Source organism: Triturus cristatus, chromosome 3_2 (genome assembly GCF_964204655.1).
Source record: "Triturus cristatus chromosome 3_2, aTriCri1.1, whole genome shotgun sequence".
NCBI classification, from domain to species: domain Eukaryota; kingdom Metazoa; phylum Chordata; class Amphibia; order Caudata; family Salamandridae; genus Triturus; species Triturus cristatus.
Genome location: NC_140584.1, coordinates 444,833,309 through 444,853,557, shown reverse-complemented (window position 1 = coordinate 444,853,557; position 20,249 = coordinate 444,833,309). Strand labels below are relative to the sequence as shown.

At 48.4% G+C, this 20,249-nt stretch overlaps 1 protein-coding gene across 1 annotated transcript in view; it reads left to right on the top strand.

Moving 5' to 3' along the window:
* The window catches only part of VWCE (von Willebrand factor C and EGF domains), a 463,775-nt gene that overhangs the window by 227,962 nt on the left and 215,564 nt on the right, over nucleotides 1-20,249 (top strand). The window contains exon 11 of the mRNA XM_085648045.1: nucleotides 15,780-15,914. Within this exon, the coding sequence (XP_085504171.1) occupies nucleotides 15,780-15,914 (135 nt within the window). The remainder of the gene's footprint in view (nucleotides 1-15,779; nucleotides 15,915-20,249) is intronic.

Genomic DNA, 20,249 nt, shown 5'->3' with positions numbered 1-20,249 from the left:
TAAATCATTTGTTGATGGTACCATACTCATTTTAGGAATTGTGGTATGTTCTAAGGTGATTTCACCATCTGAAAAAGCCTTCTGCTGAGATATCATGATTGAGAGAAAAATATTTTCTCATGCTTTTCCCACAGAGGTTTGGAAGGTGATCTATAAGCTAAACTGAGAGCATATTTTCTGTAAATTCACATTATCTTTCTCAGTCATGTGAGAATGAAGTCTGAAATTCTCAGTAAAACATGTACATCCAACAAGGGCAGAGACTGTCAGTTGATTCCTTTGTGTTCTACTGCAGCTTCCCAGAGTGTTCCAAAGAACAACTAGAGCGCTAACAGTCCTACTTATGATAAACGTATGGCACACCTGAAGCCATCTTGCTTGGATTAAAGTGGTAACTCTTAAAACATTTAATTTAAAAAGGAACAAAATGAGGGGGTTCATTTTTCCATAAAAAGTATGATTAGTGCTGCAGAAAGAAAAATGAGGGCACATTTTGAGTGACTTCTCAAATCCTCTTCTATTTCATTAAACAATTCTGACATGCAGACTGAAACATGCACTTTCAATACCAGCAGCAGTTTTCCCTGGTGAGCAGTAGCTTTACTACAGTGATCTAATGAGCAAAAAGAGTGCTAACATTCTGAATTTATGGCAAATGTGTGACACATCTGAATGCCTTCTTGATGGAATCAAAGTAAAAAACTGAAAGTATTTCCTACTGAGGAGACTGCAGTAAATGAGGAAATTAGGAAACTTCATAACAAATAAGTCTCCCAAGATGGCCACCAGAGACAGAAGAGCCCAAATGTAGCCCAAATATCACCCAGATGTAGCCCAAGTATAGCCCAATGACAGAATGTCCCAGAGTGTTCTTAAAAACAACTAGAGCGCTTACTGTCTTCATTATGACAAAAGTATGGCACACCTGAAGCCATCTTGATTGGAATAAACTGGTAACACTTAAAACATTTAATTTAAAAAGGAACACAATGAGGGGGTTCATTTTGCCATAGAAATTATGATTAATGGTGAAGAAAGAAAATGAGGGCACATTTTGAGTGACTTCTCAAATCTTCTTCTATTTCATTAAAAAATTCTGACATGCAGACTGAAACATGCACTTTTAATACCAGGAGCAGACTTCCATGGTGAACAGTAGTTTTACTACAGTGATCTAATGAGCAACTAGAGTGCTAACATTCAGAATTTATGGCAAATGTGTGACATATCTGAATACCTTCATGATGGAATCAAAGTAAAAAACTGAAAGCATTTCCTACTGAGGAGACTGCAGTACATGTGGAAATTAGGAAACTTCATAACAAATAAATCTCCCAAAATGGCCACCGGAGACAAAAGAGCCCAAATGTAGCCCAAAATCACCCAGATGTAGCCCAAATATAGCCCAATGACAGAAGTGTGCAAAACACTTATTATTTTGTGTTTTTGCAGTGTTATATAGTGCAGACTTGTCAGGTATTGGAGTGCTTTACATGCGCATTGGTTACATCACACAAGAACAAATTCATTTTGGTTGTAGACATGGGGAGACTAAGTGATTTGACCAGAATCACAGAATGTCGAGCTGAAGCAGAAACTCCAACCTGGTCCCCAGTTGCAAAGTCTGCAGTTCTGGAAGTAACACCACATCCTCTCCCCTAAGTGTAACATTTAATCAAGTGGTCAACTGGATAAAAAAACATAAATATAACAAATAATTTAAAAGTGCTTTGTCGCTATTTGAAAACTCAGAAAATATGTCCTTATTTTAGTCTTTTAGAGCACTAACCATAATTTTGATGCCAATAAGACCCTCTCATATATGTAATTTCTAAAGGAAATGCTCTAGGTATTACAGTTTTGATTACATCAAGATGACGTCAGGCGTTCCACACTTTTGTAATAAATATAGAATGTTAGCAATCTAGTTGTTCATTAGGATACTGTTGAGAGGCAGAGGCCAGGGGCACGGACTCTGAAAATTGAAGGCAGGTAGGAGGGTGCAAAGGCAACAATTTAACCACACTGAGCAGGCAGGAAGGGCCGTGGCAGCACAACAGACTATGGAGGGCAGTGGAAAGGGGGGCAGGGGCAACAAACCAACAATACAGGACTTGCAAGAGAGGCTGTGGCAATGTAATAGACCATTGTGGGCAGAAGGAAGAGGCAATGGTAGTACAACCATACATGCCAACAGACCCGATTCAGCCAGGAAACGTCCAATGTTTTTAAGCTCAAATGGGCTTTATTTGATCTGTCTCCTGTCTACAATCTCCTCTTTTTCAATGTAACTCAAAGGGGAAAATCAATACCCCAGCTTTTTTTCAAAATCTCCCTCTTACCAAGTTCAAAATTTTCGCAAGTATGGTACATTGGATCATGGAAGGAAATGGGGTAGGGACATGGACTTGGATAACAGAGGACAGGAGGGACATGGAGAGGTGCACCAAACTGACCCTGCAGGGCAGGCATCAGGGTTTGCAGCAGCACAATACACCACACAGGGCATGCGGGACAGGAGTGCAGCACAACAATCCATAGAAAGCAAGAGGGAGGGGACAGGACCATGCACATGGACAACAGAGAACAGAGGGGCAAGTGGCAATGGTAGCTAGCTGACCATAATGGACCGACAGGAGTCAAAGCTGCAGCATAACAGACCATAAAGGGCAGGAGGGACGGATCAGGGGCATTACAATGGAACAGACAAGCTAGGAGGGAGGGAGTAGGGGTCTGCACATGTAAACAGAGGGCTGGGGGCAAGGGGGCAGGGCAGGAGCAGCAAGATAGCCATGGAGGTCAGGCAGGATGGGCACTAGAAGCAAGACACACCATGAAGAGCAACAGTGTGGCTGTGATGGCATACACACAGACCATGGAGGGAAGGTGGGAGGGGGTCAGGGGCAGCTAACTGACCACACAGGGAAGGTGGGAGGGGCCATGGCAGCACAGAAGACCATGCATGGCAAGTGGGAGGGTTAGTGGCAGCACATTGGCTATGATGGGCAAGAAGGAGGGTGCAGGGGCATGCACAAAGGACGATGGAGGATAGAAGGGAGGGTCAGGACCTGTGCACAGACAAGAAAGTTCAGGGGAAGGGGCCTCACAACAGACCGCACGGGGCAGGCAGGAGGAGCAGTTGCAGCACAACAGACCAGGGAGGGCAGAAGGGTGTGGCAGTACAATGGACCATGTGGACAGGAGGAAGAGGATAGGGGCATGGCATGTGGACAGGCAGGGTGGAGGTGGCAGGGACAGGTTACAGTCATCTGACAATGCTAGGCAGGTGGGAGGGGAGTGGCAGCTCAACAGAACACTCAGAGTAGATAGGAGTGGCAGGTCCATGGAACATGGTGGGCAAAAAGGATGGAGCAGGGGCATGCACAAAGACATCGGAGGGCAGGGGGAAGGAGAATAGGGGCAGCAAGCTAAGCACAGAGTTTAAGCAGGAGGTCAATTATGGGACATAAAATTGGGCAATGGAGGGCAGGAGGAGTGGACTGCTACATCATACTAAATTGAGGGGAGTGGCAGCACATCAGACCATGCATGGCAGGAGGGAGGAGGCTAGTCCATGGATTCACACAACAGAGGATAGGGAGGAGGGGGATGGGGCAGCAAGCTAACTGTTCAGAGAAGGCGGGTATTAGGAACTTTATTGTTTTTAAAACGTGTGTCTGTGCGAACTACTTAAAATATGAACAAGTATGCAGCATAATTTCACTTTTATTCAGGAAGAAGAGGACGTTTGTGACTGTGACTCTGGGCTCACTTGGCAGAAACACCCCCTGACCCTCCACCCCCTATCGCAAAATGTAATGCCCGTGAAAAGGGTAGGTGAACACAGTGTTATATAGAACATAGTCCTGAGAGCACGATTGAAAATGAAAACTAGATATAGTGTATGGTATAAACTATGCACCAAAAAGTGTGATATAAGATGAACCGGGCGTGAAATATAATGTGCAATACATTGTGCGCAATGACAGATTCATTGGAGAGCGCGAGATAGCACAGGCACTAGCGCGTGCTATGCGATATGCGCCTTGTAGTGTAATATGCACAGGGCAGTGTTGTGTAACCTAACTAGTCTCTAAAGTTGTAATATAAAATATGTGCTGGGGAGTGTAACGTTGCATATGCACTGTGACAAAGATATGGATCCCAGATTGTAATATGTATGGCATAGCACTGTGCGTTATAACATAGGCATCGAGGAAGGCACGTTAGATGGGGCAATATAACCCGTACGAAGACAAGTGTGGCATGACATATTCACGGGGTGGTGTTACAGTGCACATGGGCTAGAGAGTGTCATAGCATATGCACTAGCTAGTGGAATACAACACAGAGGTGTGTGGCACTCAGCAGGCAATGGTGGGTGTAACACAGCATTGGGCTCTGCCAGGAGCGCGCTGTGACTCTCAAGTGATGTTCGTCCCCTTTCCAGAGAGTAAAATAAAAAGTATTACACATCCGGCAGTGGATGTGTGTTTTATTAATCGTGAGGGGGGTTTCTTGCATAGTTTTGGTCGAATTTTTGTCGAATCCCCTTTGAATGGCTTGGTGTGCATGTGTATTAAATGTGCCCGTCAATAGCTACCCATGTTTGTATAAATAAACGACAAGGGTGTCTACCGAGATCAGGCACGGTAGGGCATCAGACATGTCAGAGCTTCACTAGTGGTGTAAATACATTCCACGTGGATTCATTGTATGCATAGTCGCCTTTTAATGAATATCACGCAAATCGTCATGGTGATAGGTACGTACGGTTTGTCCAGCATGTCCTAGGTGTGTCTATAAATATATATTTTTTTAAAATAATAAAAAACAGTGGCCGGCCCTGGGGATTGGGGTCAAAAAAATATAATTAGAAGACATGGGCACATTATGATGAGCTTGAGTGCATAATGCAGCACCTCCCAGACAAGTATAAAAATAGGGCCAATGAATTTATACAAGAAGGTAAAACCATTACTAACACCTCCATCTTTTGTGCCCTAGATGTAGCAGATACCGCCTCAAGGGCAATAAACACCAGTGTCCTCTTGTGTAGGCATGCCTGGCTACGCATTTCAGGTTTCAAACCTGAAGTCCAGAGTTCCATACTCAATCAGCCATTCGATGAGCAACACCTATTTGGCCCTAATGTTGACGTAGCCCTTGAAAAAATGAAGACGGATACAAGCACAGCCAAATCTTTGGAAGCCTTGCAGTCGCAAGCTCCCAGACGTTCCTTTCGTCGCTCATCCTTCAGAAGCACCACCAGAGGCTAATCCTCGAATAGCCCCTCCACTTCTTACAAAACTCCCACCCAATCCACCTTTACTAGAGGTTACCAAAGAGGTGGTTACAGGGGGAACAACAACAAAGGCAGAGGCAAAACCAACAACTCCCGCTCTGCCTCCACCCCCACCCAATGTCTTCCCTCCACTTCCCCCAGACCACTCCACTCCAGTCGGGGGAAGACTCCAACAATTCCTTCCTGTCTGGACCAACATCACTTCAGACAGGTGGGTGCAACAGATAATTCAATCAGGCTACTGTCTCAAACTAACATCTACCCCCCCAAACATACCACCAAACAGCGTCCAATGTCACAACAACATTTGTTACTGCTAAAGCAGGAGGTAATCTCCCTCCTACAAAAAAGTGCAATAGAACCAGTTCCCCTGCACCAATAAAACAAGGGAGTTTACTCCCTGTATTTTCTCATGCCAAAAAAAGATGGCTCTCTGAGGCCTATTCTAGACCTCAGACCCCTAAACCTATACATACACTCAGACCATTTCCACATGGTCACACTCCAGCAGGTCCTTCCTCTGCTTTCACAGGGCGACTTCCTTGCTACCCTAGACCTCAAGGATGTCTATTTCCACATTCCCATTCACAAGGCTCACAGGAAGTATCTCAGATTTGTAGTGGACGGTCAGCACTACCAATTCAAAGTACTCCCATTCGGAGTCACAACAGCACCACGAGTGTTTACCAAGTGCCTAGCGGTGGTAGCAGCACACCTAAGAAGACAGCACATCCATGTCTTCCCATATCTGGACGACTGGCTCATAAAAGCCAGCTCATACAACCAGTGTGTACAACACACTCACCCACTATTCAACAACTTCACGACCTGGGGTTCACAGTAAACCACGCCAAGTCCCATCTGCAACCGTCCCACACACAACAATACCTCGGTGTCACAATAGACACCTCAAGGGCGATAGCCTATCCCAGTCCCGCCATGATAGCAAGCATGCAGGCTCTTCTCACCAAATTCCAACCGCAACACTCTCTTCCAGCTCGGGTGTTCATGCAACTCATAGGGATGATGGCCTCTTGCATATTCATATTGCCTCATGCAAGACTCCAGATACGTCCTCTCCAGGAGTGCTTAGCACGCCAATGGAACCACGCTCAAGGTCAGTTAACAGATCTGGTGTTGGTAGATGGTCGTACTCATCGCTCTCTGCAGTGGTGGAACACCAAAAACCTTTCCAATGGGCGACCGTTCCTGGAGCCGGTTCCTCAAATAGTTATGACAGCGGATGCATTGCTCTCCGGCTGGGGAACTCACCTACTACATCACACCATGCAGGGCAGGTGGACACCTCAACAAAAGTTATTCCACATCAACCACCTGGAGTTACTAGCCATATTCCTAGCCTTAAAAGCATTTCAAAAACACATATCAGGCAAGGCTGTCTTAGTCCGCACGGACAACATGACAGCCATGTACTACATACAAAAACAAGGCGGGACACACTCTCTGCAGCTCTCTTAACTAGCACAGAACATATGGAGGTGGCTATACCTCAGAACATTTTTCTCCTAGCCCAACATGTCCCAGGAGTCCAAAACACCATAGCCGATCTGTTGATCAGTCAAACACAACAGATCCACGAGTGGGAACTTCATCCGCAAGTTCTTCAACAGTTTTTTCAAATGTGGGGGCAACCACAGATAGACCTCTTCGCCACCCACAAAAATGCCAAATGCCCAAGCTACGCCGCCAGATACCCACACCCATTGTCCAAAGGCAATGCGATATGGATGAAATGGTCAGGCAGATTTGTGTACGCTTTTCCGCCTCTCCCACTCATTCCACTAGTGGTGCGCAAACTACAGCAACATTCCTTAACTCTCATCCTAGTTGCTCCAACTTGGGCCAGACAACCGTGGTACACCACATTGCTGGAACTCTCCATAGTTCCGCACCAGAAGTTACACCTCTCTCCACGCCTCTTAACCCAGAACCATGGAGAGGTCAGACACCCGGACCCAGCTCAGCTCAACCTGGCGATCTGGCTCCTGAGGTCCTAGAATTCGGTTACCTTAACCTAGCCCCTGACTGTATGAACGTCATTAAAGAAGCTAGACGGCCTACCACTAGAGCATGCTATGCAGCCAAGTGGAAACGTTTTGTAATATATTGTCATAACAACAACACCAATCCCCTAGATGTGTCTATCCAACACATCATAGGCTACTTACTACACCTCCAAAGATGCTACTTAGCCTACACATCTATTAGACTGCATCTTGCGGCCATAGCAGCATATTTACAAAATAGACAACATCTATCACTTTTCAGAGTACCTGCCATAAAAACCTTTATATGAGGGTCTCAAAAGAATAATTTCCCCCAGAGTACCACCTTCACATGTGTGGAATGTAAACATCGTTCTCACAAGACTAATGGGGCCTCCATTTGAACCTCTACATAAATGTGAGCTACAATTCTTAACATGGAAACCTGCTTTCCTAGTAGCCATTACTTCTCTACGAAGAGTTAGCGAACTACAAGCACTAACCATTCAGGAACCCTTTCTGCAGATGCATCATGATAAGGTTGTTCCCCGAACTAATCCTAAATTCCTTCCTAAAGTAATTTCTCCCTTCCACCTCAATCAATCTGTGGAGCTGCACGTATTCTTCTCGCAGTTACAAACAGTCGCAGAAAGAGCTCTTCACACCTTAGATATCATAAGAGCATTGCTTTACTACATCGAGAGAACACAACTCTTTCGTAAGACCAAACAACTATTCGTGTCTTTCTCACCACCACACAAGGGCAACCCCATATCAAAATCTGGGATAGCTACGTGGATTGTTAAATGCATACAAATTTGCTACCACAAAGCAAAACGTAATGTACGTTCCTCCTAAAGCCCACTCTACACGAAAGATAGGGGCTTCAATGGCATTCTTAGGAAACATTCCCTTAGATGATATCTGCAGAGCAGTTACATGGTCTACACCTCACACATTCACAAAACACTATTGTGTAGATGTGTAAACTAAACAACAAGCTAGTGTGGGCCAGGCTGTACTCAAAACACTATTTCAAACTACTGCAACAGATACTGGTGGTCACCGCTAGGAGCAAGAACGGCTATACAATCTATGCATAGTGTGTAATCTGCAGCTCATATGCCTCGAACGGGAAATGCTACTTACCAGTATGCATCTGTTCTTGGCATGTAGAGCTGCAGATCTACACACGCCCACCCACCTCCCCCGCTATCCTTATCTGTTCCAGTATTATCTTATTTAGATACAGCATACATGGACATCTTTCCTGTTTCTTACAAAGCTCCATCATTTCCCTGCTGGCGAAAAACAATCTCAGGATGGAGCCGATGCCCATGCGCACTATGATCCAAAGGAGGAGTCACATACCTCGTGACTTCCGAAGACTTTCCATGACAAAAAGAAGTGCAAACATCCGGGCCCAACACCAGATGGCGATCTATGCATAGTGTGTAGATCTGCAGCTCTACATGCCAAGAACAGATGCATACTGGTAAGTAGCATTTCCCTTTCTGTCAAACTTGAAAAAAGTCCTTTGCGACATGTTGGCTGTTTATTTCTTTTTTTTTTTTTTTTTTAAACCGTTTATTACAAGTCTTAAAAGTATACAAGTATGGGCCCACAACCTTCCGGCCGGCCGCTAGCAATGGCAGGAACATACGACATACATTTATGGAACACGTGGCGTTACAGGAGGAGCATTTCACAGTAGGTAACAATGTCAAAAGCCACATCATCCAGGCCCCATTATGCGGTTTCATTTTAAATTAAGAACAACAAAAATTAAAACCACACCCACAAGGCAACCCACAATCAAAAATAGCAGCACGTGCTCCCCAAGAGGGGAGATCCCAACTATACACAGAAGTGTGAGGAGGGGGAAGAGAACAGAGCGAGGACTGGGGGAACCCAATGCCCGGCAGCGGGGGAATGAGTCGGCTAAGGGGATGGGGCTGGCGAGGCATCAGGCAGCAGCGGTGGTGCGCAGATACCCCCTCGGTAGGCGTTCCAGGGGCCCCATACTTTCACCCATGTCCCAGGCTTACCCCTCGCCACATACACCACCTTTTCGCAAAACATGCACCAGTCCATGTGTTCTTTCCAGGCCGAGACCGTCGGGGGCCTCTGGGATCCCCACAGTTGAGCAATATCCCGCTTGGCTATCATATATCCCAGAGTCACCCACCACGTCTGCGGTGCCGAGTAATCAGTCGGTTCCCACACATTCAACAGGCATCTCCTCGCTTCAGGCAACAGCGCCACATGCGTAACCAGTCGCAGCACCTCATGTACACCACGCCAGAACCCCTCTACCTCCGGGCACTCCCACAAAATATGCATAAAGGTCCCCAAAGCACCACACCCATGCTTACACAACCCATCTCCAGCATAGCCCATACGCAGAAGCTTTGGCCCCGTCATGTAAACCCGGTGGAGTATCTTGAGCTGGACGAAGCGAAGGCGAGCCGGTATGGCCACCTCCTTCGGGGAGGCCACCGCGGAGGTCCAGTCCTCGTCGTCCAACTCCAGCCCGTCGGCAACCCAAGCCGCACGAAGGGCAGTCAACAGGCCCGAGCGGTCGTTTATGAGCTTTTTGTATATAAGTGAGATCGTGCTGTCCGGGACGTGCCCATCCAGCATTCTATCCTCCAGGAGGGAATATTCCGGGATGGAGGCAGCGTCCGAGAAGACGGAGCCCAGAGCATGACGGACCTGCAAATACCGAAAGTATTCACTGCCCTGCAACTAAAATTCCGTCTGCAGCATATCGAACGTTTTAAATCCTCCCCTCGTCCAAAGATCCCCCACTTTACTGATACCTATTATGTCCCACCTCTCGAAGCCCTTAGAGGTCCACAGGGAACCTAACCGCTCAGACGCGTATAGAGGTGATGCCCGGGTCAAACGGTCCTTCCACCCCATAGCTGCATTGGCCGCGTGCCAGACTTGCACCATAACACGCGTGGGGCCCATCAGACGAGCGTCGGGCGCGCTAGAGTGAAGCGCTCGATTGTAGTCGCCACCTGGCAGGAGCATCTTGTCCATTTCAAATGCCGGGTTTAAGGCGGGCCCGTAGAGGCCATGGTTAATGGCAGCGAGCTGGGAGGCCCAATAGTACCGTTTAATATCCGGGAGGGCAATCCCCCCGTCAAACCATGGGAGCGTCAGCTTAGCCAGAGCAATGCGCGGCCTCCCGTCCCAGAACAGGCGGCGTTGCAGACTCTCCACCTCACGGAAGTAGCGCGCCGGGACCAAGTCCATAGTGTTCTGCAAAGCGTACAGAAAACGCGGCAGAGACATCATCTTGAACAATGCCGCCCAGCCGAGCGGCGAAAGCGGCAGGCGCCGCCAGCGTGCGACATCTACCCGCAGACGCTGGAGGGGGGGGAAGCAGATTCCGTTCATACCGGGCCTCCGGGTCCAGAGTAATGAAGACACCCAGGTACCGAAATCCCTGCGGGGCGATCTGGATCGGACAGCCCCGCGGGAGAATAGGAGCCTCCCCAGAGAGAACATACACACACGATTTAGCCCAGTTGATGACGAGACCGGAGTTACGACCAAACGAGTGTAAAACATCAACTAGCACTATAAGTGATTTACGTGGGGAGGCTAGGTACAGAAGGATGTCATCAGCATATAGGGATACGCGGTCCTCATACTCGGGGGTCCAACGGAGACCACGGATGGAAGGCTCCCACCGCAGCCACTCCGCCAGGGGCTCCAAGGCAAGCGCAAAAAGAAGCGGCGACAAGGGACAGCCCTGCCGCGTGCCCCGGCCCAGCTCAAACGGGGCCGATACTCTTCCGTTCACGACCACCTGCGCCAATGGGCCCGCATACAACAGTTTGACCCAACTGATGAATCCTGGGCCAAATCCGAACTTCGCAAGCATCGCCCAGATGTATGGCCACTCAAGCGTGTCAAACGCCATGGTGGCGTCTAAGGACGCCAAAATGGCCGGTTCCCGTATAAATGGGACGCGCGCAAGCACCCCATGCAAACGCCGCAGATTAAGGGCCGTATTGCGATGGGGAATAAAGCCAGACTGGTCCTGATGAACCAGATCTCCCACCACACCGACCAGCCGATTGGCGAGTACCTTAGCGAGAATTTTGGGCTCCGCATTCAGTAATGAGATAGGCCGATAAGAAGTAACCCGATCCCGAGGTCTCCCTTCCTTGTGGATCACCACGATTGTAGCCAGACGCTGGTCAAGCGGGAGGGAGCCCAGCGAGTGGGCCGCGAGGAACATTGCGCGGAGGTGAGGCGCCAATGTATCCGGTCGCAGCTTATACAGCTCGATAGGGATACCGTTCGGGCCCATGGCCTTGCCAGAAGCGACCGAGCGTATGGCGAGGGCGATTTCGTCGGAGGTGGGAGCGGCGTCCAGCGACACCCTGTCCTCCCCGGACAGGGAAGGCAGCGCGATATCCCTGAGCAGGGCACGGGAATCCTCTTCCGAGCAAGAAGAGACCGGGGAATACACCTCGCGGAAATACTCCGCGAAACAGGAGACAATTTCTTCTGGCTCAGTTACACACACACCATTCGTTTTCTCAATCAGCGGGACCACACGATTCGCTCTCTCCTTTTTATCCAACCACGCTATCAGTTTACCAGCCTTATCACCCACATCATACAGTCGCCCCTGTTGCTCTCTACTAAGGCCCCTGGCCGCCTCCGTAACGAGGGCCCTATAAGCCGCCTGCTTGAGCTGGAGGACATGTAGTGCAGCATCCGTCACCCCATCTTCTAGATTACCCTCCAGCTTAGCTATTTCAGCCTCCACCCGGGTCACCTCCTCCCGCTCGCGCCTCCGGGCGTGGGAAATAAGGGATAGGGCCTCCCCTCTAAGTACTGTTTTGAAGGCCTCCCACAGGGGGATAGCTGAAGGCACTGACCCCACATTCTCCTCAAAATAGCGCTGGAGGGATTTAATCAAGTCAGCGCGAATGGTGGGGTCGCGCAGGTACCAGGAATTGATTGGGACCACCCTGCTCTCAGCCCTCGGAAAGACGTCAAAATGCAACAATAGCGGGGAGTGGTCCGAGATACCCCGTGCCAAATGGTGCACCTCCCCCACCCTCCCGACATGGGCCGCCGGGACAAGGACATAATCAAGCCGTGAGAGACTACCATGGGCTCCCGAGTGGAAAGTGTATTGCAGCTGCGTGGGATGTTTTAAGCGCCAGCAGTCCACCAATCCCAGTGTATCCAAGAGGCCGGATAGCCACGCCTGTGCCCGGGGGAGGTCCCTAGGGGGGTGACGATCCACAGTCCCAGAAACCACCGCGTTGAAATCCCCCCCCACCACCAGAAGCCCCCCCGGAAGGCCAAGGAGGAGGCGTCCCAGATCTGCAAAGGTGGTCAACTGCAACCCCGGTGGGACGTACACTGACACAAAGACAACCACTTTGCCCTCCATTCTACCCACCAAGACAGTGTAACGTCCCCTGTCATCGTGGAGCACCTCATCAATTTCTAACGGGAGCGAGTTCTTTACCATGATACCCACACCCCTCGAGCCTGACGTGAAGCCCGAGTGGGCCACGAGGCGGTAGCCACGCCGATTCATGGCGCAGAAGGAATTGCCAATAAGGTGTGTCTCCTGCAGGAAGACCACATCAGGCGAGAGTCGCTTCAGATACTGTAGGACCACACCTCGTTTGATCCTGTCCCCCAGTCCATTGACGTTCCAAGACAACAAAGTTAATTCCCTACCCCCCATCATACACAGAAACCATCATTCGTCCCCTCGAGAGCACAGTAGAACCAACACAAAAAAAGGGTTGCCTTGTGATAATAACGAACAACACCCCATCCCTGCCCACCCACCCCAACAAAACTCCCCCCTCCCTGCACCCCTGCATGAGCCCAGACAGCCCCCCCAACGTGCAGTGTGCCTGTCGCCCCATAGATAGTTAAACTAACTAGACCCCCAGAGGAGGAGGGAGAACCCCCAAGAGACCCCACACAACCTCCATAGGAGGGGAACTTAAGCAATCCGACGTATAGTCAAAAGTGGCATCATTTTTGTCCCGAGCGAGGCCTAATATTAGTCCCTCAGTCTTGTTCCGGCGAGCCCTCTCCCCCGGCCGCTCCCCCCCCCTCCACCCCGATCCCGATCTCCAGACAGAGTATCCAGCCAGTCCCCGGCCGCTTCGGGACGATCAAAAAAGTGTGTGCGACCTTCCACCTCCACTCGCAGCTTAGCTGGGAAAAGCATGGCGTATTTGAGATTTAGGTCCCGAAGACGGCGCTTGACACCAAGGAAGCTCAGTCTCTGCTTCTGGACCGCAGGGGTGAAATCAGGATAGAAATTAATGTCCATATTGTCAAGTCTAATCGGTCCTTGTAGTCTGGAGGATTGCAGGATAGCGTCTCTGTCCCGAAAATTAAAAATCCGGGCGATGAGAGGTCTCGGAGTGGCTCCGACCTTAGGCCTTCCCCCGGGAACCCTGTGGGCCCTCTCCACAGCAAAGAATTTACTCAGCCCCCGTGGCTGGAGATGGGTAACAATCAGGTCTTCCACGAAAAGGTCCGCCGCCGCTTCCTCACGTCCCTCAGGCACCCCGATGATACGGATGTTGTTCCTCCGGGCCCGACTCTCGGAGTCCTCCAGGCGACGATCCATCAGCGCACTCGCCCGAGCAAGCCGGCGCACCTCCGTTTGCAGGGCCGCCACATCTGTCGTAAGGCCCGATGCGGTGTGGGCCAAAGAATCGACTCGGTCGTTGGTCTTGGAGAGATCGGCCCTTATCAGGCCAACATCTACGAGGACCGAGTCGATCTTCTGCGCCAGTGTGTCAAAACGCTGGCCCACAGAGGCCTTCATCTCGGCGATGGCGCCCATGACATCCCGCAGAGTCAGGTCCGTGGGCAGATCGGGGGCATCAGTAGGGCCCTCAGGGGACCTGCGTGGCACCTCAGGAGATCCCTTCTGGAGGGTATAGCGATCCATGCTGTTGGACTGATGGGCTGCGCAACGCCGGGTCGATTTTACCTTTGCCCGATCGCCATCTTGTTTCGTGGCCATGGTCCCAGTCTCCCGATCGCACCAGCCACGTCGTGAAGGGCGGGCAAGCCGGTCCACTGGCTCCGGGGGGGTGCCACCCCAGATCTGCGGGGCGGATCACAGCCGGCGGGCAGGCAGGGCCCCCCAGCGAGGCCACACCAACACACAAAGCCCCGCGACCCAACCTCGCATAGACAGCAAGGAGGGTGCGAAACGAAAGTGAAAGTGTGGGTTACGCGAGCCACCAAGCCCTATCCGCCGCTGTTGTTCACTTCGTCACTGGATCGCCCCACAACGCAAATCCGGGGTTCGGCTAGGAGTAGGCCGCAAACCTCAATCGGTGCTAAAGTCGGTGTCCGAGGTCCGATTTGGAAGCGGAAAACGGGCGCCACCTCAGCTCGGGCTCACCAACACAGTCCCTCATCTGGGACAGGATATGTTCAGGATAGTCATAGGAGGTCGCGGAGGTCCTCGGGAGCCTCGCACCTACGCGGCCATCTTGGTTGCGCGCTAGGCTCCTCCCCCCTCGGCTGTTTATTTCTTGACGTAGTATATTACTGTATCGCTTGTATCACTTTTGGACATCCAGTGAAAGAATAAAAGGCTACTGTACAACCTAGCGTAATCTGAAGATGGACTCTTGAATACTAGTTGAGTAATTTGTTGCCTACAGTTTGAAAATGTGTGCTTCAACCATTTTCATACTTAACACATATTGTGAGTCCCGCCCTTTTGGGACCCACATATAATACTTTGAGTAACAGCATGCTATCTTAGATTTTGTGAGCAGCACAGTCCACCCTAAGATATTAAATTCGTACATCGGAAATCTTTGCTTTGTTTTTCAAATTATCAACGCACACCTTTTGGAGATGTGCAGCTAGTTGGTTCATTGATACTTTTGGATTGTGTAGTATTTAGTACTGCTGTATTGCTGCATTATTGAAAGTGCTATTTTATTCTTGAAAGATGAGCTGGATATTGAAGTTATTGTGTTCGTTGGTTGATTGTTGAGTGCTGAGCTCTGACACCCCACTCTACCACCCTTGCCTGATGCCATTTGCGTTTTTGATGCGGTAGATAAATTATAATTCTAGGTCAGCAGTTATATTTAAATTATCTCTATTCTTCTACTGTGTTTACAAGTTCTACCTAGGCTTAAAATAATGATTTTTTGCATGAGGAGAGGGTACTAACTGTGACGTTATTATGATAATAAATTCCTTGCTCCAACCATGTTCCTGCTGGTCACCCTTCTATATTATATTTTTCTAGATTTTAGAAAAAAGGGTGTTTTACAGCTGTTAAGATTAGCAGATGTTTCTGTGGAAACTATTATAGCCACAACCAGGTTGAAAATGCCTGACGAAAGAGGCTCTTTGTCTGTTTCAGTTTTCTGGAAAACAAATACTAACCCTAAACACTGCTGGATCTTCCTCTTCCCCAGATGTGGATGAGTGCTCCTTGTCTTTCCATCACATACCAACTCCATGTCGGCATCTGTGCACAAACACCTTCGGTAGCTACCTCTGCTCCTGCCACCTGGGATACCAGCTAGCACCAGATGGGCACTCCTGTGAAGGTATGTGAGTACCAGCCATCTTCATGGTTGTAGACGTCCAGGATCTGCGGTACCTGGCTGCTGCCGCATACCTATATTCTCCTCTTTCTGCCTCCTTATAGGTATTGTGTTTGTGAACATGCAATAACAATAGCAATAACCATAACAGATAATAACACTCATATTACTTATTCTACCACTAAAAGTAGTACATCATCGGCAACATTAATGATTTAAGCGATTTAAAACGGAGTAATATTGAAACATTTACAACAGTTATAACAACTTTAATAGTGGCAATGACAGTAATAGCATTACTAATGCTAGTACTCGTACAGCACTGATATTACTGTTACTACTTCTGCTAATTAATAATATACAAATTCAGCAAGAATAATAACGGAATGTTTTTATAGCATTTATCATCTAATTATCAAGGCGCTATTATTGAAGTTGTGCAGCTCAGTAGTGCTCAGATTATGGACCTCGAAATACTCATTCGGCCAACTGAGATTAATATGTGTGTGGGGGGTTTTGCAGTAACTTGTTGGGTTAACTAACAGGAATTGGCTTTGCAAAAAAAGCTTTGCTAGGTAAGCAATGACTGTAATTATGTGACAAGATGACAGGCATTTTCAGAAATCACTGCGAAACAAAGACATCACACTCAAACTTTGGTAACAGTCAATGTCTGCATGAACCAATTCATTGGCCAGCATAAAGGGGTTTTTAGAAGCCAGTAAAGATAGTTTTGAGAGCACCAGGAATCCTCTGTCCTGATAATGGTGGCTATTTTTGAGAATCAAGGGATCCAAAATCTTTTGTTTGTACCAGGAATGGTCAAAAGCAGTCAGTTCAGAAAGTTCATTTGATAGCAAGGCATGCAGGTTGGGTGGGCAAGCAAATTCTTCGGAAATAGGTGATTCCTCCACTCCTTGTGGGAAAGTAGTGCGGGCAGCCATCAAGCAGCACCCTGTTCAACCAGTGTGACCCTTTGTCAGCTATCCATCATCTGACTGAAACATTAACTTTGCTTTTCAGAATGTGGAAGGAGAGCAGTCCAGAGCTGGTGAGGGGAAGCAAAGATGGTGACAGACAAAGATGTCCACTATGGCCCGGATTTACAAACCTGTCACACAACGAAGTGCAGCTCCCATAGTAGCTGCTTTGTTTTGCGTGACAAGGCGAGAGCAACAAAGCACCATGGCCCTCATTTATGGGGATTTGGCGTAGGGCAGCGCAGCAAGTCATCTTGCTGCGCTGCCCTGCGCCAATATGAAAGGGCAGTAATGCACTGTATTTATGCAATACAGTGCATTCCTCTCCTTCCCCCCTTTACTGGCACCATTTTGGCAGCCTAGAGCGTCGGTAGGATTGTTTTTGTGCAGGAAGGGGCACCTTTCTGCACAGAAACAATCCTAAAATATGGTTTCCTCTTTCTAGGTGTGCTGCAGAATGCAGCACACCTAGAAAGAGGAGAAAAAGAGGAGTAATAAAGATAAAGATCCTCGTTATACCTCACCTCAGGAGGCATAAGGATATGGCACTTTTCCAGGTTTACATGCTTTTGTAAATCTAGGGCAGCGTCAAAATCCATGGGTGTTGCATGGAAACATACACCGCAACACCCATGGAATGCCTTCCGAACACAGAGTAAGGCAACGCAGTGATTTGCACTGCCTTGCCTTACTCTGTATCTATGAGGCCATTTTAAGCCACGCATAGTGGACTCAGATATAATTTTGCTACTTGTGCCGCTGGAGCATCACAAAAAGTGATGCTCCAGTGGCGCATGGTGCTCATAAATATGCCCCTCATGCACAGATATATGGGACTTTCTTTGTCTTTCCCCAGCGCTGCTGCAGAATCATGCTGCCAAGTGCCACACACACACACACACACCTTTGAACCACTGTGCAAAGGTGTCTGTGTGAGTCTAGCATAGGTCTTGTTCAAGAAGGGTATTAAAATACTATGCTTAGAGTAACTTTAAAATGTTTAAACCCTTCCTAATTTGTATGTGTGCTGTACTGTGCAGCACACATGCAGAGTGGGGAAAGTTAGGAGAAATAAAAGCATTTCTCCTTTTTAGGTCTCGGCTGGCGTTGGAGCGCGCATGCGCTCCTGGCCTCGAGACTTATAGTGATCAAGTCAGTTTTAGAAAAGGGCTTCAAGCCCCGCCCCTTATTTCCATTGGCTTGAGTCACCGTTTATGTTAAACGGTGCACCGCCATTGGAAATAAGGTGCCCAGGGTGCCTCCTTTTGGCTTTTTAGTCCGTCCCCTCTGGACACGGTCGCCTGCTTTACGTGTGCTGTGAAAACTTTTCTTATCTGCTTGTTTATTTAACAAGCAGATAAGAAATGTCTTTACAACAGGCACGGAGAGAACAAGGCAATGCTTTAGTTAGGTCCGTCCCATCCCAGCTTTTCAGATCTGGTTATAGAAAGTTTTAAATCCCCGATATCACAAAGCCGTTGTTATTTTATTAAAGTAATTCAAGACAAGAAAAACTGCATTCCAGACACACATCACATCCCTTCACATGCAGGCCTTCAAAATAAAAATCACTTTCGATGTTGTCTCTCGAGAGGTAGGTCTCGCACGAGCAGGATCACAACACAGAGCTCCCCCTCCCAATGCCTGGTCTGTGTAACATCAGAAGCATGGGGTCTGGATGCAGTTAGTGAGGGAGCCCGGAGTCTGCACCACACGTGCACAGTGTGGAGTCCTCCACCCACACCAACGTGCAGACACGGAAACACGAAGGACGGCCTCTCCCGGCCACAAGACTAAACCACAGGGCACGTGGACGCACTAATGAGCACAATCAAAGCCACACGGTATGGGTGTGTGGTGAGAGCAAGCCAACCCACGTGTATGCACCGACTGGTACCACAGGAGGCCACAGGACAGATGGTGACCCACAGAAGCGAGAGAGACATCACTGCTCGTGCCTGCACCGAATGGTACCACAGCAAACCACAGGAGAGATGGTGACCCTCTCAGATGCACAAGAGTCAATGCTCGTGCCTGCACCCACTGGTGCAACACCAAACCACAGGGAGGATGGTAACCCACTCAGATGCACAAGAGAGTCACTGCTCGTGTCTGCACAAACTGGTGCCACAACAAACCACAGGACAGATGGCAAACCCACTGAGAGGCGAGAGAGAGAGAGTCACTGCTCGTGCCTGCACCGACTGGTGCTACAGCAAACCACAGGAGAGATAGTGACCCACTGAGAGGCGGGAGAGAGAGTCACTACTCTGTACTACTCACTCCCTACTATTCACTCTCTACTACTCTCTACTCTCAACTAGTCTCTCTCTCTACTACTCTCTACTACTCACTCACTACTACTCACTCTCTACTACTCTCTCTCTACTACTCTGTACTACTCTACTACTCTCTACTACTCACTCTCTACTACTCTACTACTCTCTCTCTTCTACTCTCTCCCTCTATTACTCACTCTCTAATACTCTCTACTCTCTACTACTCTCTACTACTCACTTTCTACTACTCACTCACTACTACTCTCTACTACTCTCTAATACTCTCTCTCTACTACTCACTACTACTCACTCTCTACTACTCTCTACTACTCTCTACTACTCTCTACTCTCCACTACTCTCTACTACTCTCTCACTACTACTCACTCTCTACTACTCACTCTCTACTACTCACTCTCTACTACTCACTCCCTACTACTCTCTCTCTACTACTCACTCTCTAATACTCTCTACTACTCACTCTCTACTACTCACTCTCTACTACTCACTCTCTACTGCTCTTTACTACTTTCTACTACTCACTCTCTACTACTCACTCTCTACTACTCTCTACAACTCTCTACTCTCTAGTACTCTCTACTCACTCTCTACTACTATCTACTACTCACTCACTACTACTCAACTCTACTACTCACTCTCTACTACTCTCTACTACTCTACTACCCTCTACTACTCTACTACTGACTCTCTACTACTCTCTACTACTCTCTACTCTCTAGTACTCTCTACTCACTCTCTACTACTGTCACCTACTCACTCTCTACTACTCAACTCTACTACTGTCTACTACTCACTCTCTACTACTCTCTACTACTCACTCTCTACTACTCTCTACTCTCTACTACTCCCTACTGCTCTTTAATACTCTCTCTATACTACTCTCTCCTACTCACTCACTACTACTCACTCTCTACTACTCTCTGCTGCTCACTCTCTACTACTCTCTACTACTCTCTACTACTCTACTACTCACTCTCTACTACTCATTCTCTATTACTATCTACTACTCACTCTGTACTACTCAAATCTACTACTCTCTACTGCTCACTCACTACTACTC